The sequence below is a fragment of the Bos javanicus genome, chromosome 25 (assembly GCF_032452875.1).
Source record: "Bos javanicus breed banteng chromosome 25, ARS-OSU_banteng_1.0, whole genome shotgun sequence".
Lineage (NCBI taxonomy): Eukaryota > Metazoa > Chordata > Mammalia > Artiodactyla > Bovidae > Bos > Bos javanicus.
In genome coordinates, this window is record NC_083892.1 from 18,868,344 (window position 1) to 18,894,838 (window position 26,495).

The 26,495-nt window shown below is 39.5% G+C and overlaps 1 protein-coding gene across 2 annotated transcripts in view; it reads right to left on the reverse strand.

The window, feature by feature from the left end:
* DNAH3 (dynein axonemal heavy chain 3) overlaps positions 1 to 26,495 on the reverse strand; it is a 248,787-nt gene that overhangs the window by 173,731 nt on the left and 48,561 nt on the right. For both annotated transcript variants that reach the window (XM_061401328.1, XM_061401327.1), the window contains exons 16-23: positions 25,096 to 25,249; positions 24,188 to 24,332; positions 17,723 to 17,934; positions 13,596 to 13,687; positions 7,966 to 8,080; positions 3,014 to 3,130; positions 1,463 to 1,642; positions 647 to 783 (exon numbers count right to left, since the gene is read on the reverse strand). In XM_061401328.1, coding sequence (XP_061257312.1) covers positions 647 to 783; positions 1,463 to 1,642; positions 3,014 to 3,130; positions 7,966 to 8,080; positions 13,596 to 13,687; positions 17,723 to 17,934; positions 24,188 to 24,332; positions 25,096 to 25,249 — 1,152 coding nt within the window. The remainder of the gene's footprint in view (positions 1 to 646; positions 784 to 1,462; positions 1,643 to 3,013; positions 3,131 to 7,965; positions 8,081 to 13,595; positions 13,688 to 17,722; positions 17,935 to 24,187; positions 24,333 to 25,095; positions 25,250 to 26,495) is intronic.

Sequence of the window (26,495 nt, forward strand, 5' to 3'; positions counted from 1 at the left end):
ATTTGTGTTATTCAACACTGAAGCCCTTAGCCAAATGTGGCTATTTACCTTTAAAAAATTAATACTAAATAAATTAAAATTTTACTAAGTTACACTAGCCACATTTCAAGTGCTGGATAGCCATACGTGGTTATGAGGTCTGCTTAACTCCAAAGTCCAGGGTTTTGAGTACTATACCCCTCTAACTGGGTGTCTGACTATGCTGGCTCCATTGGTGTCCATTCAACCTCACTCTAAATAGTGACTATGAAGACATGCATTACCCCTGAGAGCTGTCTCTTGGGGAATGGAAAACCTCTAAAGAATATGGAATAGATGTGTGTGTGTGCTTGTGTGCTTAGTCGCTCAGTTGTGTCCAACTCTTTGCAACCCTATGGATGGTAGCCTGGCAGGCTCCTCTGTCCATGGGGATTCTCCAGGCAAGAATACTGAAGTGAGTTGCCATGCCCTCCTCCAGGAGATCTTCCCAACCCAGAGATTGAACCCAGGTCTCCACACTGCAGGTGGATTCTTTACCGACTGAGCCATCAAAGAAGCTCATGGAATAGACGAGTAGAAGCCAACTCTCAGTATAAAAAAAAAAATGTAATTCTACCAATATGTGGGTCAAGAGGGCAAATTCAAACAAGAGAACAATACTAGATACCTGGGAAAAAATAGTCTCTTCTTCTCCAAGTAATCATTCAGCCCTTTCTGGATGTCCTCCAACAGAAGGTTGGCTTCTTGAAGTCTCTCAGCCATCCGTGGCTGGTCTGCTGCCATCAAAACCCTGGTATCTTTCACCTGGGTTCCATAAAAAGGTGATAGTCATCAAGAGGTCCCAGATTCTGAGACTGATTACTGTAATGAGTGTGTGACTAGTGCATCAATTAATGACCCTCCTAGCCTAATCACCTCCTAATCCCACAAGGGTGACTGCTCATAATAATACCCTTCTGCTCTGTCCATGATTGAATGGGCTGGGGTTGGGCACCTAAAAGCAACAAAGCCAATTATATTTTAACTACTGGGATTGTGGAATCAGACCATGATATTCTATACTAATCTGCTCTGGCCCCTCGAACATTTGTTAAATAACTGAGTAACTAAATATAGTGAATTATTTGAATTCTAAAATTATTCTCGATTTATAAGCTTTATTACATTATCCTGTAACAAATAAATTCTTATATCTCATGAGGAATGGGAGCTAAATTATCTAAATTTAAATAGTTACCTCTATGAAGTTGGGACTTCAAAAGGCCATTAATTTTAATATTTCCTATTCCCATGTTTGAATTTTTAATAATAAATAACCAGAAATTAAAAAAATTATAAAGATATTGAATTTGCAAAAATCAGCTTAGGTAAAATCCAGTTTACTTATAGATTTCAAGAGACATGGTAGGATTGCATAATGAGGAACATCTATATGGCATTGCACATTCCTGATGGTAAGATGTGCTAGGGAGTGAAAACTCACAGCTTGGGACATAAGTGATTTCCAGTAATTATCAACGATGGCAAATTTCCTGCCCTCTTCTGGCATCTGGGCTATGATGTCCTCTGAACTGAAGATTGGTTCCAGGTATAGCCAAGTGGCTTGGCACTTTAACCAGGCATCCAAAATTTCCTGCACACGAACTAGCTTTTCTTCCCATTTCTGCAAATTTAGCATTTCACATCTGAATCATTAACATGCCACTGTGCATCACAGACCCACTGACTAAACAAATGGTGCATTCATGAACTTATTCAGTCATTCACTTGTTCCACAAATACTTACTGAGTGACCCCTATGTCCTGGTCACTCTTGTAGGCAAAGTGGATACAGCAATGAAAGAGAAAACAAGATTCCTTATCCTTATAGAGTTCCTAGTGGAATAATCACAACAACAACAATGCTGCCAATTAACTGAAAGCGTTAGCTCTGCTACAAGCTTGTTTAAAAAATTTACACTGGAAAGCATCCTGAAAGAGATAGTTAAAAAGTTAAGGTTCATCTTAACTTTTTAAGGGATAATTAAAAAAAACAGGAATAATTAAAAAAAAGTCTAAAAAGGAATAATAATAATTAAGAAAAAACAAGCCTAAAAAGGAATTTAAAAAATATCCTGATTTTCAGGGTCATCTTAAAAAACAACAATAACAATAATAGTTTTAAGGCTTCCTCTGTGCCAAGTGATGGTCCAAGTGCTTTATGTACGTGAAAACCAATTTAATCCAACAGATTCACAAGGGAGATATTATTATAAAACTTGCTTTACAGATGCAGAAACTGACATATTCAAGTAACTGGTCCAAAGTCACACAACCAATAAGGGACAGAGTCAGAATTTGAACACAGCCAGACACGAGTCTATGTCCTTAGCCATTCTACTTCTACAATGATCAAAGGAGGCTAACCTCCAGTAGTTTACATTCTAGATTTCTAAAACCGATAAGATACTTTACAAATGTATTTTTGTTCCGTGTACTCAAAACACTTATCTTCTCTTTTAGCAGACTGTCGCAAAAGCTCAGTCTGCCAGACTGTTACAAAGGCTTACTTGGTTATTGCTTTCAGTCTTTATAAGTTTCCCTGGTGGCTCACTTGGTAAAGAGTCTGCCTACAACATGGGAGACCCAGGTTCAATCCCTGGGTGGGGAAGATCCCCTGGAGAAGGAAATGGCAGCTCACTCCAGCATTCTTGCCTGGAATTCCATGGACAGAGAAGCCTGGTTGGGCTACAGTCCATGGGATTGCACAAGTTGGGTACCATTGAATGACTAACACTCAGTCTTTTGTTGTTGCCACTTTTTATCAAGAGAAAGTGGATTTTCTTTTTAATTGAATTTAAAAATCTTCTTTTAGGACTTCCTTGCAGTCCAGTGGTTAAGACTCCACGCTTCCACTACAGCAGTTGGGGAACTAAGGTTCTACATGCCTTGTGGTATGGTCAAAAAGTAAAAACAAAACAAAAACTTTCTGCTCCTCCAAGAAACCCAGAGCCTAATGGGCCATCACAAAACATTTAATCTCATTTCCTCTTACCCGGCATTCAGTTTCTATTGGTTTGACAAATGGAGAGCCACACATGGTCTGGGTTTTTATCACATGATCATCAAGTAACAGTTGAATGTCATCAACTGCACACAAGATGCTTGTATCCTGCAAATAAAAATGACCCACCCTGTTAAAATCAGACCTCTTTCCCACAACTTTTCATACTGATCCCCAAAGGACTCACAGCTCAGATCTCCACCTCTATGGGACACTATGTCTTATAGCAGAGAGAGTTTTCTATTTTCTACTTTGAAAATATTCTTAAAGACTTTTCTACCTCCTTTGCAGAAAACAAATGTGGTTCAAACCTAGATCTGCAACTAGAATCTGCTGTCTGGAGGAGAAAGAGTTCTGTCCTCTTCTCTGTGTTTCTGATTTTCTGTTCACTTGCTTTCCTGGCTTCCTCAGGTAGAATCAACTGCTAATCTGCTTAGATTAGATTTCATTCCCAAACCATGTGCCCCAGGGCACTACAGCAAACTCACAGCAAATAACTTCAGTTATTTTAAAATAAAATACAAATATTTTCTAATTTATATGTACTTTTTTCAGTTATTAAGTTGATGGGGCACAAATATTTAAGTTGTCTGAACTCAGTTACTTCATAAGCAAAGCTGTTAAGTATTTCTTTTGGACTAGGGAGAGAACCATTTAAAAAGTACTCAGATACCAACAGCACCTTTTTTGGCATATTTTACTAGTAGTTAGGGTTACTATGTCTTAAAAGTTAGTCCTTGTAGATGGACTTCTCTTCTTGGGCCATGTGGCAAGCAAGCTGATAAGGGGCTGTCCCCCTGTGGTAGGTCTGGTCTTTCTTACTCTGTTTTCACTTCCTTCAGGCTTATATCTGGGTGGTTAATTTGGAGCTAGAATATATTTTCTCATCCACCTTCTACCAGTAGCTCTGTAGTGGGAGGTATGTCCAGCTATTTAATAAAGTGGTACCTTGATTCTTATTTTGCTGTTGACCATTGCCTATAGCTACTTCAATCAAAAACTCTGAAGACTGGCCAGAAGTAACTGAGCTGTTATCAGGTTCCTCAACTTAACTCCTCAACTCAGCCCCAAAGCCTCTATCTATCTAATCCAATCAGATCATGTAACACCTTTTGGCCTGGTCTTTCTGGGAGGGGCCCCAGTTATCCTCCCTTCCATTGACTTGTCTACAGTTGTTAATCAAATGAAATCAAGGCATTGAGAGAAAGAGGAAAAGAAGTCACAATGGATGACATGCAGCCTGGGAGACAGGGAAGTATGAGAGCATTTAGGGTTTTAGTTCTCAATTCACACTGCACTTTAAAAAAGTCAGTCAGTTCAGTCAGTCAGTTCAGTTGCTCAGTCGTGTCCGTGTCCATGAATCGCAGCACACCAGGCCTCCCTGTCCATCACCAACTCCCGGAGTTCACTCAAACTCATGTCCATCGAGTCGGTGATGCCATCCAGCCATCTCATCCGCTGTCATCCACTTCTCCTCCTGCCCCCAATCCCTCCTAGCATCAGGGTCTTTTCAAATGAGTCAACTCTTTGCATGAGGTGGCCAAAGTACTGGAATTTCAGCTTTAGCATCAGTCCTTCCAATGAACACCCAGGACTGATCTCCTTTAGAATGGACTGGTTGGATCTTCTTGCAGTCCAAGGGACTCTCAAGGGTCTTCTCCAGCACCACAGTTCAAAAGCATCAATTCTTTGGTGCTCAGCTTTCTTCACAGTCCAACTCTCACATCCATACACGACCACAGGAAAAACCATAGCCTTGACTAGATGGACCTCTGTTGGCAAAGTAATGTCTCTGCTTTTGAATATGCTATCTAGGTTGGTCATAACTTTCCTTCCAAGGAGTAAGCGTCTTTTAATTTCATGGCTATAGTCAACATCTGCAGTGATTTTGGAGCCCAAATAAATAAAGTCTGACACTGCTTCCACTGTTCCCCCATCTGTTTCCCATGAAGTGATGGGACCAGATGCCATGATCTTCGTTTTCTGAATGTTGAGCTTTAAGCGAACTTTTTCACTCTCCTCTTTCACTTTCAACAAGAGGCTTTTTAGTCCTTCGTCACTTTCTGCCATAAGGGTGGTGTCATCTGCATAGCTAAGGTTATTGATATTTCTCCCGGCAATCTTGACTCTGGCTTGTGCTTCTTCCAGCCCAACGTTTCTCATGATGTACTCTGCACATAAGTTAAATAAGCAGGGTGACAATATACAGCCTTGACATACTCCTTTTCCTATTTGGAACCAGTCTGTTGTTCCATGTCCAGTTCTAACTGTTGCTTCCTGACCTGCATACAAATTTCTCAAGAGGCAGGTCAGGTGCTCTGGTATTCCCATCTCTTTCAGAATTTTCCACAGTATATTGTGATCCACACAGTCAAAGGCTTTGACATAGTCAATAAAGCAGAAATAGATGTTTCTCTGGAACTCTCTTGCTTTTTCCATGATCCAGTGGATGTTGGCAATTTGATCTCTGGTTCCTCTGCCTTTTCTAAAACCAGCTTGAACATCTGGAAGTTCACGGTTCACGTATTGCTGAAGCCTGGCATGGAGAATTTTGAGCATTACTTTACTAGTGTGTGAGATGAGTGCAATTGTGCAGTAGTTTGAGCTTTCTTTGGCATTACCTTTCTTTGGGATTGGAATGAAAACTGACCTTTTCCAGTCCTGTGGCCACTGCTGAGTTTTCCAAATTTGCTGGCATATTGAGTGCAGCACTTTCACAGCATCATCTTTCAGGATTTGAAATAGCTCAACTGGAATTCCATCACCTCCACTAGCTTTGTTCGTAGTGATGCTTTCTAAGGCCCACTTGACTTCACATTCCAGGATGTCTGGCTCTAGGTGAGTGATCGCACCATCGTGATTATCTGGGTCGTGAAGATCTTTTTTGTACAGTTCTTCTGTGTATTCTTGCCATCTCTTCTTACTATCTTCTGCTTCTGTTAGGTCCATACCGTTTCTGTCCTTTATCGAGCCCATCTTTGCATGAAATGTTTCCTTGGTATCTATAATTTTCTCGTATAGGAGACAGGGATCAAGACCATCCCCAGGAAAAAGAAATGCTGAAAAGCAAAATGGCTGTCTGAGCAGGCCTTACAAATAGCTGTGAAAAGAAGAGAAGTGGAAGCAAAGGAGAAAAGGAAAGATTTAAACATCTGAATGCAGAGTTCCAAAGAACAGCAAGGAGAGATAAGAAAAAATTCAGGGGTGCCTTAGAAATACAGAATCCCAGGCCAGAGTAATGTTGTGATTTATAGTAAGACAGATATTTGGCCTCTGTCCCTGTTGTTGGCACAGGTCCTAAAACCCTTGGAATTTCCAAAGGAATGACAGAGCTTTTGCTTTCTTAATGAGGTGGCTTTTGTACCACATCTAAGGTGGGGAGTTGGTTGTCAGGAGAGTCAACCCTGTGATTAGAGGGTTGGAACTGTTAGTCCACCAACTTGTCTCCTGGCAGGGGAATGGGGATGGAGACTGAATTCAATTACCAATGGCCAATGATTTAGTCAATTATGCCAAAGTAATGAAGCCTTTATAAAAACTCAAAAGGAGAGCGGTCAGAGAACTTCTGAGTTGGTGAACATGAGATCTGGGTGAGTGGCATGCTCAGAAAGAGCATGGAAGTGCCACACCACTTCCCCATACCTTGCCCTAGGCATTCCATCTGGATGTTCCTGGGTCCTATATCTTATAATAATCCAGTGATCTATTAAGTAAACTGTTTCTGAGTTCTAACAAATTAAATGAACCCAAGGAGGGACCTCCAATCTATAGCTGGTTGGTCAGAAGCACGATAACCTGGGCTTGAGACTGGCATCTGAAGTCGGGGGTGAGGAGAATTGGCAGTCTTGTAGTCTTAACCTATGGAATCTCTGGGTAGATAGTGTCTACTTACAATTGAATTGAATTGTAAGGTACCCAGCTGGTGTCATATACTGCATGGTAGTGTGGGAATGCTCCCCAGCCACCCTCAACACAGGCACATTGGAACTGAGTGACCAGAAAGAGTACCAGGGTTGAGATGCACTGCTTAAAGAGCCAATGCCCTGCATTATATGAGTTTCTGCCTGTTGCCTCACCTAAGCAGCAAGCTCTCCTTCTCATGGCCCACCCCAAGAACAAGACAGCCTCTGAAGATGGCTGAGCAAACCTTTCAGGTTTATGCACTCTATGAACTTATATATTTTCTAGAAGCACCAGTGAAAAGAAAGTGTACAGCCTTGCTCTTCAAAATGTGGGTCCAGAGGCCACAGCTTCAGTATTACTTGGGAGCTTGCTGGAATTGCAGAACCTCGGGACCCAGCTTAAACTTGCTGGATCAGAACCTCCACTTTAGAAAGACTCTCAGGTGATTCCTGCACTTAATAACACTTGAGAAGTGCTGAGTACTGTCTACCTCAGTTATATTTCTGAGGGACCTGGGGTGCCTTCCCTGGGAGGTGCTAATTCGGGAGGCTGTTCAGCTCCTTTTCAATAGAAAGCTTGTTGCTCTGAATTAAAAGGCCTTTCTCATTTGAAAATGCATCCTTCCATGGTGTGTGGAATGAAGGCTGACTGGCACAGGAAGTCAGACAGGAGGAAACAAGCTAATGCAACAGCATAGTGGTTATAGACAACAATGCTGTATTAAAAACTTGAAAGCTGCTAAGACTAGACCTTAATTATCCTACCACAGAAAGGAAAGGATAGGTATGTGACATGATAGGGGTGTTAATGGTAATCATATTGGATGGTAGTCATAGTGCAATATGTAAAAGAATTAAATCAACACGTTGTATACTTTAAACTTACAAATGTTATATGTCAATTATGTATCAATAAAAAATTTTAAGACAGATTAGAGATCCTTCTTCCTTGATTCTCTTGCAATTTTGAATCCCTTCTGTAATTTACTACATAATAAATGGGCTGCTCTCAGGGGGCTGAACTGTTGGACTGAGACTCACAGTGTCCCTGTACTTCACAAAGTTGAACGTCATGTTAACCCAGTCTAACTTCATTTTCTCCAAGTTTTTCTCCAGAGAGTATTCCTTACTGGCAGCTGCACCGATGGGCTCCAGTCTAAAGAGGAGACAGAGTGATAGTAACATCAACAGAGGAGGCATCAAAAATACATCAAAGGAGGAATTTCAGCTCAGCCATTAGAGAAATTTAAAAAGCCTTTAATTTTACAAAAAGTTTATCATCCTACTCTAATATTTACCAGTATCTCCAATGTTTTGCAGGGTTTCTTTACCCTTGGCACTATGGACTTTCGGGGCTATATTAAAGGCTGAATTGTGTCTCTCCAAAAATCATACTGAAGTCTTAACCTCCAGTGCCTCATAATGTGAGTTATCCTGTTTGGACATGAATAGTTCTTTGCATGCTAAGTCACTTCAGTTGTGTCTGACTCTGTGTGACCCTATGGACTGCAGCCTGCCAGGCTCCTCTGTCCATGGGATTCTCCAGGCAAGAATACTGGAGTGGGTTGCCATGCCCTCCTCAAGGAAATCTTCCTTACCCAGGGATTGAACCCATGTCTCTTATGTCTCCTGCACTGGCAGGTGGGTTCTTTACCACTTATTTGGGAAGCCCAAATAAGTCTTTGAAGATGTAGTTAAATTAAAATGAGGTCATATGACTGGTATCATTAAAAAAAAAAAAAAAAGTATTTATTTATTTAGCTGTGCCGGGTCTTTAGTTGTGGCATGTGGGATCATAGTTCTCCAACCATGGATTGAACCTGGGCCTCTTGCATTGGGAGTGCGAAGTGTTAGCCACTGGACCAATGACTGGAATCTTTATTGGAAGAGGAGATTAAGATACGTACATAGAGGGAAGACCATAGGAGGACACAGGAGCAGGCAGTCATTTGCAAGTCAAGGAGAGAGGCCTTAGAAGAAACCAAATCCCAGCCCTCAGTCCCTATCCCCTGCCCCCACCCCCAAGAAAAACCCCTTTGACCTTAGACTTCAAACCTACAATTGTGAGAAAGAAAATTTGTGTTGTTTAAGCCAATTGGATTATGGTATTTGTTACAGCAGCACTAGAAAACTAATACAGGGAGATAATTCTTTGTTGCGAGCGGCTGTTCTTCGCACTGCGGGATGTTTAGTAGCATCCTTGGCCTCAACCCACTAGATGCCAGTAGCTGACTCCCCTAGTCCTCACCCCTTGCCAGTTGCACCAACCAAAAATGTCTCCAGGTGTTGCAAAGTATCCCCTGGGGGTGCACATCCCCAGTTGAGAACCACTATTTTAAGCATTAAAACAAGATCTTTTTTCCATTTTCATTTACTCCTTATTCCTATTTACTTCAGAATTAGTGGGCTTCCCAGGTGATATGAGTGGTTAAGAACCTGCCTGCCAGTGCAGGAGACTTAAGAGACGCAGGTTTGATTTATTATTGACTTCTTATTCAGATCTTAGAACTTCTGTTAATTTATATGATGGCTTTTTCTCCACTTTCTGTCCATACTTTTAAAAAACATATCTGATATTTTCCTGATGCATTGGCCTATCCATGGAACAGCCCCTCTAGAGGTTCCATAGAAAGAGAGACATAGTGAGAGAAGGAGAAGATAAATTCCTTTCTTCTTCTTTCTGCAGGAGAGCCAAATCCAGGTGTGGCTGAAGAACTGGGAAGCAGAGTTCTTGAAGGGAAAAGGAAGGATTATTCTGTCTGCCTCAGCACTCTCTTTCATTGTATCCATCTGATCTTTACATACATTTTAGCAAACTGAAGCCCAGAGGAAGCAAGTGACATGTCCAGAGCCACATATACAGCTGCAGAGGGCCAGAACCAGGTCTAGATACCAGTTCCTCTGACTCCTAATCCAGCGTTTCTTTCTCCCCAACTATGTGCTTTCTGTCCTATCAGAGGAGCAATAGAATCACTCACATGTGGTCAGCCAAACAGGGCAACTGAGTTGAGCTGAAAACCCAAATTTAGCCTCACGGAGGGAAGTAGAAGAGGCATGGATAATGCCAGATGAACACATCAGCAGCATGGTCACCATCCTAAATGTGACCTTCTCAGGAGACAACTAAATTGAGTGAGCATAAAGAGAATAATAAAAGCAGGTGTCAACCCAGATGAGTATGAAATAGGCTGGATGTGTGGCTGTGACTAAGTCACTTGACAGGCCTTCAGTTCCCATTTGCCCATATCAAAGGTTTTGGTATAATTAAATAAGACAAAATGCTTGGAAATGTGCCTTATGACTTATGATTATGCAGATAATTGCAGGAGGGGATTACTAAGGTTGGGAGTCCATGAAGTATATTAAATTGACCTTATCCAAATGCACTGTTAGTCACTCAGTCATGTCTGACTCTTTGTGACCCCATGGACTGTAGCCTGCCAGGCGTCTCTGTTCATGGATTTCTCCAGGCAAGAATACTCGAGTGGGTAGCATTCTCTTCTCCAGGAGATCTTCCTGACTCAGAGAGCAAATCTGGGTCTCCAGCATTGCAGATTCTTTTACTGTCTGAGCCACCAGGGAAGCCCCCTAACTAACTGTGGGCTGTGATAAAACTACCTTAACTACAGAGAGTGAGCTATAGAGGGCACCATACCTCACTAATAGGTGGTGGCTGAGAACTTAAAAATTAAGTCAGTTCAGGTTACATGCCTTATCTCATAATCCTCACAATAACTCTTGATCACCTGGTTACTATTATTATTTCTATTTTACAGATAAGGAGACTGGGCACACAGAGGTTAACAACTTGGCCAAGGCATTACCACTTCTGGATCTGTCACAACTGAGCCCGGTGGCGAGAAGTGTGGCAGGATGCTGTGTACTTACTCACGCTCTGTCTCCAAAGGTGGGTTTATCTTTCAAGGCAGTAAAGAGTAACAATTAAGGCTCTGAAGTCAGCTAGCCTGGGCTCAGGTCTTGGTTCTTGCAACCTCTGGATAGTTACTTAATTTCTCTAATCAATTTATTTTCTCATCTGTAAAATGTGACTAAAATTACCTAGAATATTAGGTTGTTGTGATGGATAAGTTGGCCAATACATATAAAATACTCAGTGCAGCATAATTATTCTAGAGCTGCTATTTCTTCGGAACATCTTACTGGGGAAAATGAGGCCCTTTAATAAAATTACATAAACTTGGTAAAAATGCATGTGTCCAATCCCAAAGAAAGGCAATGCCAAAGAATGCTCAAACTACCACACAACTGCACTCATCTCACACGCTAGTAAAGTAATGCTCAAAATTCTCCATGCCAGGCTTCAGTAATACGTGAACTGTGAACTTCCAGATGTTCAAGCTGGTTTTAGAAAAGGCAGAGGAACCAGAAATCAAATTGCCAACATCCGCTGGATCATCAAAAAAGCAAGAGAGTTCCAGAAAAACATCTATTTCTGCTTTATTGACTATGCCAAAGCCTTTGACTGTGTGGATCACAATATACTGTGGAAAATTCTGAAAGAGATGGGAATACCAGACCACCTGACCTGCATCTTGAGAAACCTGTATGCAGGTCAGGAAGCAACAGTTAGAACTGGACATGGAACAACAGACTGGTTCCAAATAGGAAAAGGAGTATGTCAAGGCTGTATATTGTCACCCTGCTTATTTAACTTATATGCAGAGTACATCCTGAGAAACACTGCGCTGGAAGAAGCACAAGTTGGAATCAAGATTGCCGGGAGAAATATCAATAACCTCAGACACGCAGATGATACCACCCTTATGGCAGAAAGTGAAGAAGAACTAAAAAGCCCCTTGATGAAAGTGAAAGAGGAGAGTGAAAAAGTTGCCTTAAAGCTCAACATTCAGGAAACGAAGATCATGGCATCCGATCCCATCACTTCATCGCAAATAGATGGGGAAACAATCGAAACAGTAACAGGACTTTATTTTCATGGGCTCCAAAATCACTGCAGATGGTGACTGTACCCATGAAATTAAGAGACATTTGCTCCTTGGAAGAAAAGCTATGATGAACCTAGACAGTGATTTAAAAAGCAGAGACATTACTTTGCTGACAAAGGTCCATCTAGTCAAAGCTATGATTTTTCCAGTAGTCCTGTATGGATATGAGAGTTGGACCATACAAAAGGCTGAGCATTAAAGAATTGATGCTTGTGAGTTGTGGTGCTGGAGAAGACTCTGGAGAGTCCCTTGGACAGCAAGGAGATCCAACCAGTAGGAAATCAGTCCTGAAGATTCATTAGAAGGATTGATACTAAAGCTGAAGCTCCAATACTTTGGCTACCTGATGCAAAGAGCTGATTCATTGGAAAAGACCCTGATGCTGGGAAAGACTGAAGGCAAGAAAAGAAGTAGGTGACAGAGGATGAGATAGTTGGATGGCATCACTGACTCAATGGACATGGGTTTGAGCAAACTCTAGGAGACAGTGGAGGACAGGGAAGCCTGGCATGCTGCAGTCCATGGGGTCGCAAAGAGTCAGACATGATTGAACGACTGAACAACAACAACAATAAAATATTATAATTTCAACACATAATCACTATTTAAAATAGGTATTTTGCTTTTTTTTCCTTAATAAATCTTTGAAGGCCAGCCTTTATTTACACACTCAGCACAGCGAATTCAGAATAGCTACATTTCAAAGGCTGAGAGGCCACATGTAGCAAGCTGCTCCTGTACTGCACAGCACTGACCTGGAGTATTTGTTAAAACACAGATTGCAGTGCTCACCCCTTGAATTTCTGATTGAACAAATTGGGGTGGCACCTGAGAATGTGCATTTCTAACAAGTTTGCTGGTGATGCTGATGTAACTGGACTGGGATCACAATCTGAGAATCATGTGTGTTGAGTGAGCCCAAACCCAGTTGCCTAACGGGGTCTTTAGTCTCAGGAACACATCTCCCCACCCATTACCCTGAAGGAAGTATGGAAAAACAAACAGGTTTCTGAGAATCTCTGGTCATAAAAACAGCAGTTTCAATAGTACAAATTCTCACATACAAACTCTAGGGGCATTTGGAGAAGGAGAGAAAGCAAGTGAAGAGATCTCTCATTTGACCATATTTCATTTAGCTCAGAGAGCCCCTTCTGTTTGTTGCTGTTGTTTAACAAGGAGGAAACTGAGGCCCAGAGAAGTTCTATGGTCTTGCTCAAAGTCTAGCTGGACTTGGAGCTCAGGTTCAAAGAACTCTTTAAAAATTTTATTTTTGAAATAGAATCTCTAACTCAATTTTCTAGTCATAATCTGACATCAACTCTGCAACTGGAGGGACATCCCTAGGTGGCCCAGTGGCTAAGACTCTGTGCTCCCAATGCAAGGGGCTGGGTTCAATGTCTGGTCAGGGAACTAGATCCCACACGCTTCAACTAAGAGTGTGCATGCTGCAACTAAAGATCCCACATGCCACAACGAAGATCAAAGATCCTGCAACTAAGAGCTGATGCAGCCAAATAAATAAATATTAAACAAAAAACAGAAACTCCACAGCTGGAGATGAAAGCTTCACCAGCTGCTAGTCAGCTGAAATAGAGGTTCTCCTAAACCAGAATGAGAAATGTAGCTTGCTATACAGCCAGTCACACAACTATAGGAAATTACAGATACCTTGACCAAAAAACTTTCTGAAAGGAGACGTCTTACTTTTCAATGAATTTGCCAAATCCAAATTCCAGCATATTTGAGAGACAAGTCGTTTCAGTGGGCTTTATTTCATAGCCGACAATCTCACTGATCTGCGAAGAGAAAAAAAAACAAGTGTGTATTGTCCAAATTAGTGTTGTTCAGTAGACTTCTTGTGATGACTGAAATGTTCTAGAGCTGTGCTGTCTTGGGCAGGAGCCACCAGTCACATTCAGCTGGTGAGCCCTGAGATGGTGGCTAATGTGACCGAGGAACTGATTTTCAAATTTTATTTTACTTATTTATGTTTAAATAGCTGAGTGTAGCAAGTGGCTATCGAATTGGACAGTGCAGGTCTAAGTATCTTGGAGGCAGCCTAGGGCCCCAACTGCATTGTGTCTGGTTTACTGGGGGTTGTTCTCCCACCAGAACTTGGCATAATGCAAACATGTGGGTACCTTATGGGTCTCACACTACCTAACAGCCCTCACAACTAAGTCCGGTTTTGTGCTCCCAGGCAGTGAACCAGGGAAAAATGTGGCTCATGCTCAGAAGCTGCTGGATGTGCTGAATAAAACATGGGACAGACAGATTCCCAAATTCTGTGATCTGAGGGTGCTGGGAAAGAGAAAAATCTCCCTTCCAACTCAGTGTACTAACTGGTTGGAAATGTCAGCACTTGTTATGCCCATTCCTTTCATGTAAATATTACCCCACTTTAACTTTTAAGTGAAAATATCCCTGTGAACAGTCTTTGATGAAGTCTATGATGGCTTTTGAACACTTTTATAGGGATTGAGAGACCTGGGCAGCATGACGGTTATGTGTGCTCAAGAAGAGCATGTGGGTTGGGGGAATGAAGCTCTGTAAAAAACCTTATTGCCCAGTTTTGCATCTGCCCAGCTCCAGTAGGACTAAAGAATATCAGAGCAGGAAGGGATATGCAAGTTGCATCAGGTTCTGTCTCATTCAGCCCTGTGTCCCTGGGGCCTGGAATGTAACATCAATAAGCACTTGTGGAGTGAAAGCGTGAGTGAATCACCCAATTCAAACAGCTTCCAATCTGGGTTCTGAGGTCACCTGGAGGACCACTGAGGTAATGAAATAACAAAAGCAGGCTTACTTTTGTGCAGGCTTACTATGTGATAGGCACTGTTTTAAGAGCTTTACGTACTTCCGTCATTCTCCCAACAAGGTGAAGAAGGTACTAATACATTATTATTCCCATTTTACATAAAAGGAAACTGAGATAAAGAAATTAAGTATCTTGTTTATGAGCATTCAGCTAATAGATCATAATAGCCATCAAAATTGGGACTTGGATCTAATTCTGAGGCCAGATCTCTCATCCACCATACCTTAGTGTTTCCTATAGGTCTTCTAGGTATAGTTGTACAGATTATATACTGGATAACTCTAGAAAGTACAATTCAAACTGTAGGGCACAAAAATAGCATTTCCTCAAGAACGGCACAATTGTTTCTGGTGGCTCTGGGCTCTCATTCATTCTCTAATTCTTCAAGTATGACTTTAGAACAACACATTATCTCTAGGGTTAAATGACATAACTGTCTAAAGCACTTGGCATAGCACTTGACCTATGAAAGACTCAGAGATTTGTAGTTTTATTTTTAAATTGCTTTTGTTAATTATATAGATGAAAAAGGCATCTGGTTTTCTAATTCTAAGAGCCTGAAGTTATACTGTCCAATATGTAGTCACTAACCCCCTGTAGTCGGAGAAGGCAATGGCAAGCCACTTCAGTACTCTTGCCTGGAAAATCCCATGGATGGAGGAGCCTGGTAGGCTTCAGTCCATGGGGTCGCAAAGAGTCGGACATGACTGAGTGACTTCACTTTCACTTTTCACTTTCACACATTGGAGAAGGAAATGGCAACCCACTCCAGTGTTCTTGCCTGGAGAATCCCAGGGACGGGGAAGCCTGGTGGGCTGCCATCTATGGGGTCGCACAGGGTCGGACACAACTGAAGTGACTTAGCAGCAGCAGTAGCAACCCCCTGTAGTTATTGAGAACTTGAAATGCAACTAATTCATATTGAAATATGCTGGAGTTTTGTGAAAGCATGCCATATTTCAAAGAGAGATCACATTAATGTTTTTATATTGATTATCTATTGAACTGATAATGTTTTAGATGTGTTTGGTTAAACATATTCACAATTTATTTCACCTGTTTATACTTTTAAAAATGTGGCTACTAGAAACTTTAAAATTACATACTTGCTTATTATTTCCATTGGGCAGCAGCATCCTAGAGAGTGAGCTTTGGTACATAATCAGTGCAGCGTTACCTGTTCTATCCTGTTTTAAACTGCAGCAGCAATAAAGTCTATGTTTCAAACGTGGAGACTAGCCTTTCTTGCTTAAGTTCTGGGAAATGGTCAGAAATCTCAAAACCACCACCTCACAACCCTAGAAAATCCATTTTGTAGCCTTGAGAGCTACAGATGGTTAAGCCTACAGAACCCCCGCCAGAGCCAAATCTGTGAACAAGGATCTCCTGAGTTGGCACTTAGAACTGAGAATGCATCCTCCACTGACGATGGAGACAATTTATTGATCTTCAAAGGATTGCTGGGAAGATGAAATGAGAGAATCCACATAAAGTATATAACAGTACTCAGTACATAGTTGGTACTCAGTAGACTTTAGCTATTATTGTTACTATTTTAATTCCAGGGAATTTCTCCCCCAATCTGTCCATCTAAGTGGCTTATAAGTGAGAATTATTAATGTCTAGGAATGGTTGGGATTTTTAAAGTGCCCAACTATGAGAATACTATCTTCACAGGGGAAGCAGCAGATGGAGAGAGGAAGGCTTTCTGAGGGTCCCCTGTAACACTGTTTAAATGCCACTGATGAGGATACTTTCTATAATGCCATCTCATGGAGAGACCTAGCACTGCTGGAGGGCATCTGGCTACCTCACTCTCTAAATGGGTCAAAGTGCTAGTCAGGTTAGATCCACAGGGAGAGGCACCCCATGAGTACCAAGTAAGGCGGCTGTCCTTGTACAGATCTGTCTGCTGAGGCAGTTCAAGACCCAAAGTCTACTAGACGTCTTCGCTCTGTTCTTTACGTCCTATGCTTATGTTTTGAATTTCAATACTCCTAATAAGGGTGCTCTCAGACTGCTTCTTAGAGAGAATGTCCCTGGTCTTGTGCATGGTTTTCAGAGAGGAAATTTCAGGCCCAGTCAGGGAGGGATCTGTGTATGGAGAGCCAGTCTCATCTCCACCTCCACACAGAGCAACTCCCTGGTAGAAGACGTTTCAAGGCCATTGCAAGCTCTTGAATATGATGGTTATTTTCAAACACAGAGTTTCCTTTTTTCTTATTAGTATTCACACCACATTTGTCACCCTCACACTTGATTGCTTGTAAAAATCCCATCGTTTTCAGGGAGAATATTTATTATTCTCATTTATGGACTCAAAAGGGCTGAAGAAAACAGTGCAAAATTATTTCTGAACATAGCCTGCTGGACGATGAAGCTGAAGTAGGAATCATTTGGCATCATTAGGAGCCCCCAGAAATGGACTTTCTCTTTTGTGTAGCCTAGGTCAAGGAACAAATCCAGGCCCCTCTCCTTGTAATTCGAGACCCTTATCATCTTTTGGGGCTTCCCGGGTGGTGCTAGTGGTAAAGAATTTGCCTGCCAATGCAGGAGACAAAAGAGACATGGGTTCGACTCCTGGGTCAGAAAGATCCCCTGGAGCAGAAAACGGCAACCCACTTCAGTATTCTTGCATGGAAAATTCCAGGGACAAGGGAGCCTCATGAGTTACAGTCCACTGGGCCCCAGAGAGTCAGACACAACTGAGCAACTGAGCACTATTGTCTTTAGGACCCTGCGCAGCCATGTGCTTAGGAAAGCAGATAAGGAGAGCTTTTGTGGCCACTGGCTGGACTAATACTCAACCACCAGCAATGGGGTCCCCAAAGAAAAGGATCAGCCTATTCATGTGGAGAGGCAGGAAGGGTATCACCGCCTTTACTACTCTCTTGGCCTCAAGTAGATTCTCCTTTCAGAAAGAAGAACCTTGGCCCATTAATGGTTCCTGCCTTCCAAAGGGCTATCAGGACCAGAAATGCGCTGGGCTGGTGGGGTGGGCAGTGACAAGGACCTGCTGCCAGTGCCGGTCTTTCATTCCTGGATTGCAGGAAATGGTGAGGATAGGGATGTGCTGCTTGAATTTATCAATCTTGATTTTCACATTCTCTGCTAAGCGCCTAGGTGCAGGCATGTCCGCTAAGGTCTTGGTCAATTTGTATATTGTCCTCCACATATTCCCTATTTCTTCTGCGATTTCCTCAGCATTCAGTAAAAAGAGGGGTCCTGAAATAGAAAAGATGGGGTGGGAGAAAGGTCAGATCACCAAATAGTGTTAATCACATGTACCTTAATTCTCTGAATTTAGAATTATGTCTATGGTATGACACTGTTAACAAGCACAAGCTTTGGAGTTGGTCTGAAAGCTCTACCTAACCAGTGAAGCCTTGGGCATACTGATTGAACTTTTCTAAGCCTCAGTAGTAATGGGTACCTTGGAGGGTAGCTGTAAAAATTATATGAGACAAGTAAAGTGGCTAATATAATGTCTGGCATAGAATGTTAGTACATGGAAGCAATTGGTAGTGGAAGTTGTAGATCCTATTACAGAAGTATCGAAAAGTGTTCCACAAATGCTGTGAAATATTAACAATTGGAGAATGTGGGTGAATAGGGACATGGGAGTTAACTGTACGGTTCTGACGGATTTTATGCAAGGCTGAATTATTTAAAAATAGATATTCTTTAAAGCAGAAAATGACATCTCATTAAAAAAAACTTTGCCAAAACATTCATTTTCTTCTCCCTTTCTTTCACAGGTATCTTTTAACATTTGGGTTTCACATTCAGTCTTTCCATGTTGCTGCTTTCTTCTTTTATATTTCAAATTAATATTAACTCTTATATTATCATGTTGCTAATTAACTCAAAAGTACTTTTCTTTCAGGGCTGCTGAGACTAAAAATAGATTCATTTATATAACTTCATTAATAAATAACATACTTTATCAGCCCACACAACTTTGTTAATAGAATATTAATAATTTTTTAAAAGAAGGAAAAATATGCACATTTCTTTTTATATATATAAAAAGATACAATATATAAAAAGAATCATATACCATGTTTAAGTGAAGTTTATCAGCAGAATGCAAGGTTGATTTAATATTTGAAAATCAAGCAATGTAATACATGATATTAACAGTTGAAAGAAGAAAAATCACACAATAATGTAAATTGAAGCAGAAAAAGCACTTGACAAAGTCCAATATTCATTGATGATAAAAATCCCTAAACAAACTAGGAATAGAAGAGAATGTCCATAGCCTGATACAGAGCATCTATGAATACCTACACTATCATTACATTTTTATACATATTAAGTATATACAGCTTTTTATATGTCATTCTTACTACAAAAAAGTGGTTTAAAAACATAAAAGCAAAAAACCCATTACACTTAATGGTGAAAGATGGAATATTTTCTCCCTACCATTGGAAATGAGGCCAAGAATTTTTATTCTCATAACTTAATAACAGAAAAGACAGTTGGAAAAATCCCCCAATACTTGGGAAATTAAACTACATACTTCTAAATAACACATGGTCATAAAAGAAATATCAACAGAAGTTTTAAAATATTTTGAGGTAAATGAAAATAAAAATTAACATCAAAAGTTGTGAGATGTCACAACCATTATAATATTCAGTGAAAAGCCTTCCCACTAAAATCTGGAGCAAGACAAATATGTCCATTTTTACCACTTTCATGCAGCATAATATTAGAAGTACTAGGCATAGCAATCAGACAAGAAAATTAAAAATAAAAGGTATCCAGATTGGAAAGGAAGAAGTAAAACTGCCATTATATACAGATGACATGATACTCTATATAGAAAAGCCTAAAGATTCCACACAAAAGCTACTAGAACTGAAAAAGGAATTCAGCAAGGTAGCAGGATACAAGATTAACATACAGAAATTGGTTGCATTTCTTTACACTAACAATGAAATATCAGGAAAGGAATATTAAAATCTTTTAAAATCTCATCCAAAAAAAATAAAATATGTAGGAATAAACCTGATTAAGAAGGTGAAAGACTAAGAACTACAAAACATTCATAAAGGAAACTGAAGATGATTCAAAGAAATGAAAATTTATCCCATGCTCTTGGACCGAAAGAAGCTAAAATGTCCATACTATCCAAAGCAATCTATAGATTAAACCTGATTTCTATCAAAGTACCCATGACCTTTTGTCCCCAGTTCTGTGGGGATAAAAGACTCAGAATTGGCAAAGAAAAGACTCAGAAATTGGCAAAAGACTCAGAATTGGCAAAGAAATCCAGAGGAAAAGACAGAATTGGCAAAGAGTCCAGAGGAAAAGGAATAAGGTGGGATACATAACCCTTCCAGATACAGACAATACTACAAAGTTACTGTAATGAAAAGAGCATGATTATTGCCACAGAAATGACATGGATCAATGGAACATAACCAAGATCTCAGAAATAAACCCATACACCTATGGTCAATTAACAAAGCAAGAATGTCCCCTCTCACCACTCCTTTTTGAACATCATTATGTGGTAGTTCTAGATAATGGAGTAAGACAAGACAGGAAATAAAAGTATACAGACTGGGAAAGAAGACACAAAACTTTATTTGCATATGACACTATCATGTACATAGAAAATAGGAACGAGCCAATAGCAAACAGAAACCTCCTGAAAGTAATTCACAGCTACAGCAAAGTTGCAGGGCACATGGTTAATACACAAAAGTTAATTGCTTTCCTATATATTATTAATGAACAGTGTGGACTTGAAATTAAAAACATATCCATTTACATTAGCACCCTCCAAAATTTAAACACTTAGGCATAAATCTGTACAAAATATGTACAAAGTCTATATAAGGAAAAATACAGAACTCTAATGAAAGAAATTGAGAAAAAGGAAATAAGTGCAGAAAAAATTAATACTCATGGATAGGAAAACTCAATGTTGTTAAGATGTCAGTTCTTTCCAGCTTGATCTATAGATTCAGCACAATCCCAGTCAAAATCCCAACAATTTTTTTTTGTAGATACTGACAAAACTGATTCTAAAGTTTATGTGGAGACAGCAAAGACCCAGAATAGCCAATATAATATTAAATGAGAAGTGTAAAGTTGGGGGACTGTCATTATCCAGCTTCAAAACTTACCATACAGCTATGATAATCAAGTGTATTTTTGGTAAAAGAAGCGACAAACAGTGGAACAAAATAGAGAGCCCAGAAATAAGACCCACCATAGTCAACTGATCTTTCACAAAGAAGCAAAGGGAATAAAAAAAGAGAATGAAACTTTTCAGCAAATAGTTTTAGAATAGCTAGATATCCATATGCAAAAACAAATGAATGTAGATACAAACTGTATAGCCTTGACACAAATTAATCAAAATGGATCATGGACTTAAATGTAAAATGCAAAACTATAAAAATTCTAGGAGATACACAGCAGAGATACATAGCAGAAAAATCTAGATGACCTTCAGTTTGGTGCTAACTTCTTAGATACAAAACTAAAGGCATGATCTATGAAAGAAATGACAAACTAAACTTTATTAAAATTAAAATCTTCTGCTTTGTGAAAGACACTGTCAAAAGATTGAAAAGATAAGACAAAGATTAGTAGAAAAAAACTGCAAAACATATATCTGATAAATGATTGCTATCTGAAATATACAAAGAACTCTAAAACTCAACAGTGAGAAAACAAAATTAATTTAAAAATAAGTAAAAAAAATGCTCCCCAACCCCAATTGTTTTAATATATGTAACAAAATTTAAAAACATGTATCATAGCTTTATATAAAGATATATAAAATATACATCATAACTCTTAAAGAAATGGGAATACCAGACTACCTTACTTGTCTCTTGAGAAACTTGTATGCAGGAAAAGAAGCAACAGTTAAAGCCAGACATGGAACAATGGACTGGTTCAAAATTAGGGAAGGAGTATGTCAAGGCTGTATATTGTCACCCTGTTTAGTACATCATGTGAAATCCCAGGCTGGATGAAGCTGGAATCAGGATCGCCAGGAGAAGTATCAATAACCTCAGATATGTAGATGATACCACTCTAACAGCAGAAAGTGAAGAGGAACTAAAGAACTTCATGATGAGAGTGAAAGAGGAGCATGAAAAAGGTGGCTTAAAACTCAACATTCAAAAACCTAAAATCATGGCATCCAGTCTCATCACTTCATGGCAAATAGATGGGGAAAAAGTGGAAATAGTGACAGATTTTACTTTCTTGGACTCCAGAAATCACTGCAGATGGTGACTATAGCTGTGAACTTAAAAAATGCTTGCTCCTTCAAAGAAAAGCTATGACAAACCTAGACAGTGCGTGAAAAAGCAGAGACATCATTTTGCTGACAAAGGTCCATATGGTCAAAACTATGGTTTTTCCAGTAGTCACGTACAGATGTGAGAGTTGGACCATAAAGAAGGCTGAGCAGTAAAGAATTAATGCCTTTGAATTGTGGTGCTAGAGAACACTCGTGAGAGTCCCTTGGACTACAAGGAGATCAAACCAGTCAATCCTAAAGGAAATAAATCCTAAATACTCACTGGAAGGACTGATGCTGAAGCTGAAGCTCCAATATTTAGTCACCTAATATGAAGAGCTGACTCACTGGAAAAGACCCTGATGCTGGGAAAGAGTGAGGGCAGGAAAAGAAGCAGGTGATAGAGGATGAGATGGTTGAATGGCACCACTGACTCAATGGACATGAGTTTGAACAAACTCTGGGAGATAGTGAAGAACAGGAAGTCTGGTGTGGAGCAGTTCAAGGGGTCACAGAGAGTCAGACATGACTTAGTGATTGAACAACAACAAATAAAAAGAAATACATGTAAATTTAACAAAACATGTATAGAATTTATATGCTGAAACCTACAAAACATTGGCAAAACGAAGTCAAAGAAGATCAAAATAATTAGATATGCAATGTCCATGGATTGGAAGATTTTGTGGTAAAGATATCAATTCTTTTCCAAATTGATCTCTAGAAGTAATATATTTCCAATCAAAATTCCAGCAGAAAAAAGAAAAAATTCCAGCAGATTTCATATATAAATGAATAAGTTGATTCTCAAATTTTATACAAAAGATATAAAGACAAAGGTACTGTAAAAGCTGTAATAAAATTTAAAAAAGAAAATGGAATTTATATGACAGTCTCAAAAAGACAAAGCTGTAATAACAATGAAGAGATCAATAGTTGCTAGGTGTTAAGGCTGTAGAGAGTGTGATTATGAAGGAGTAGTACAAGGAAGTTTATTGAAGTCATTGGAACTGATAAACAAAATATAAAAATTTTAAATATATTATGTCTAACAAAAAGACATGCTAAATTATAAATACTTCCTTAACACCATAAATATTTTGTGCCTCAAATCAACGCAAAGCATCATGTTTAAAGGTGACATTCTAGAAGAATTCCATTAGAATCAGGAATAAGACAAAAGTGTTCACTATAACTACTGTTTAATTTGGAAGTGCTAATTAACACAGAAAAGTGAATTTTAAAAGAGGTGTGAAAGTGATAAATAAGGTAAAATATTCTAAATGTGTAGATATGATTGAGTACTTGAAAAACTAAATGCATCCAAAAATATTATTCAAAACTAAAAACTATTTAAATAAGGTGGTTTACTAATAGAAAAAAGTGAGAGAGCACATAAATAGACTTATTAAACAAGGAATTCAATTGACCAATAAACATTCAGCTTCTATTAAAGGAAAAAAACACTTTTTTGAGCAAAAAAGTAAAGCTCTTACTTCTCATGTTTGTTGAGGGTATGAGGAATGGGTACTCAAATACTGCTAGAAGAATATTAAATTAAAACATAACTTTTCTGGAAAGCAATACCAATAATAAAAGTAAATTCTAAAATCCTTATATTTTTATTACAACCCTTTCTTTGATCTAGCCATTTCACTTCCAGTAATTTATCCTAAGAAAATTATCATTACTGTATCTGGAAAATTGGCAACAAAGTTGTTCTTCATAGTTGTGTTTATTATATTGAAGTACTGGCATAAAGCATTAGCATAATAGGGGAACTGTGATCTTATCCTCCCAGTTACTACCCAATCCATGGCTTTGAGTGGTTGCTCATTCTATTTTATCCTAGCTACAGGTCTGGCTTTTTGATCCCTACCTTCCATCGTTATCACATCAGAAAAATTTAACTATGGTTGCCTTAATCCAGAAAGGCAACCCACTCCAGTATTCTTGCCTGGAGAATCCCAGGGATGGCGGAGGCCGGTGGGCTGCCATCTATGGGGTCGCACAGAGTCGGACACTACTGAAGCAACTTAGCATAGCATAGCATAGCATAGCATAGCCTTAATCCAGAGTGTGAGAATATGATAAAAAGTCCAGCCAGAATCTGAAGTCCCAGTCTTATTTCAGAACTGGCTGGGTTGATTCTGCTACCCTATTCCCATCCTGTCCAAGTAGAGTGAAACTGTGGCATACCATTCATCCATTCCTCTGACTTGGTGCTAAATTCGTAGGCTGTCACCCACAGCTGCTCATAAGGCACTTTGTTGGTCATCACAATTTGCAGAAGAGGGAAGGTACTCTTCTCCTTTTCCAACAGCTCCTCTTCCTTATTGATCAACTGCAGGGCAAAAGGGGATGCTGTTTATTGGGTGGGCGGTTCTTCTGAACCCTAGAAGCCACCATGGCAAATTCCTCAGTGCTTTGAAAACCAAGTTGAGGAAGATGCATGTTCGTCTGGAGAGTAAGACCGGAAAATAAGGTATGAGCTTAAGCAAGAAGGTCTCTCTGTTACCTCTGAGAGTCATGGCACTTGAGATCAGTGAGTGAAACTTTACAATAATTGGCCACTTGCTCCATCATCTTTGCTTCCACCGTAACACATACATATTCCCATTTTCACGAATTTTTATATGTACTTTAACTGTTAACACAATGTTACCTTCTTGTGCTAAACTGCCTCAGAGGTAAGAACTTTAATGATTAAAGAACTTACTACTGTAGACAACTTCAGGGCAAGTTACTTAGCTTCTCCAAGACTTAGTTCTCCCATTTTAAATAGAGATAAATGAATATATAGTACCTACCCCAAAGATTTATTATGGATATTAAGTGATATATCACATATGAAGTCCTTTGTACATTATGTACATAATACATGCTTGATACATGTCAGCAATTATTCCATTATACTAATAACTCTTCTTTATGTACTGACTAACAAAGCTGATATAATGTAGGGGTAGGGGAAAAGGTAGTTGAAACCAGAGAAAGAACTGGTCAATCAACAAATACTATCCACCTGACAGGTGATGTTAGGAAAATACATATCCAAAGACCAACAGAGCAGTACAGTCATAAGTGCCCATCCCAAGACCCCAAACCTCAAATTCCACCAGTGCTTGATCTAGGTTCTTTGAAAGCTCATTAAGCTTTTCAACATTGTTCTTCATTTCTTCTGTGGTCATTACTTCACGTTTCCTAAAACCTTCCAGTTCCTTGCTGTAGCCCTCAAGTTTCACTTCAAATTCTGAGCACCTGAAAGTAAAGACAATCCAATCATATTTGGATTTTCCATTTATCAGCACTGCTCAGCCATATTCAAGCCTGGGGAGAATATGATCTTCTGATACCATAGATGTAAAACTTACAAATATATGCTATTATACATAATTTGTAATCCTACCTCCCAGAGACAGCTGCTGTGAACCTATTGGCGGTTAAATATTTCCAGCTGTTTCTCATACAGGTAAATGTATATAAAATATATATTATAATATATATGCTATGTAATATATGTTGTTGTTTAGTTGCTAAGTCATATCTGACTCTTTTGTCACCCCAAGCACTGTAGCATGCCAGGCTACTGTTGTCCATGGGATTTCCCAGGCAAGAATACTGGTGTAGGTTGCCATTTCCTACTCCAGTGGAGCATTCTGATACAGGGATTGAACCTGTGTCTCCTGCATTGGCAGCTTGATTCTTTACCACTGAGCCACCAGAGAAGCCCTAATAAAATATATACATGTATAAAATTCATGCATATACATATTATTTATTTATCTATTAGATATTTATTATTAAATGCCTAATTCCAAGAACTGCTCTAGGCATCAGGAATATATTTGTGAAGTACATCCGTAAGCTCCCTACCCTTATGGAGCTTGTATTTCAGTCTGGGGAAACCCAAAGAGTAAACATATATGAATGGATGAATGAATGGATGGATAGATAAAACCATACATAGATAAATATGAAATAAGATATTTCTGATAGTGATAAATGCTCTGAAGAAAACAGAACAGAGCAGAATGCCTAGTGGACGGACGTGAGGAGCTACTTTAGTTAGAGTGATCAGGGCAGACTATTCCAGAGATTTATCTACTTCATTCATATTATCAACAAACAAATGTACTTCTCCCTTTTCCTAAGAGGTAGATTAGCACAGTGTTAAGTGGATAGGTTCTAGAGCTGGACTGACTAGTTCAAGTCCCTACATTGCTACACAGTAGCTATGTGACCTTGTTCAAGTCCTTTAAACTCTTTAGGCCTCAGATAAAACAGGGGTGGATAAAGTACCTACTCTAGTAGTCAATAAGCTAACATACACAAAATGCCCAAATTGAGCCTGGTACATAATAATCACTATAAAAGTGTTCAGTCTCATTCCCTAGAATTTAAACTCTACCAATGCAGTTTTAATCTCTTTAATTCCTTATTGAATCTCCAGCACTTAGAAGAAGCATCTGGCATAATACCATCAGTATTCATTGAATGAATAAGG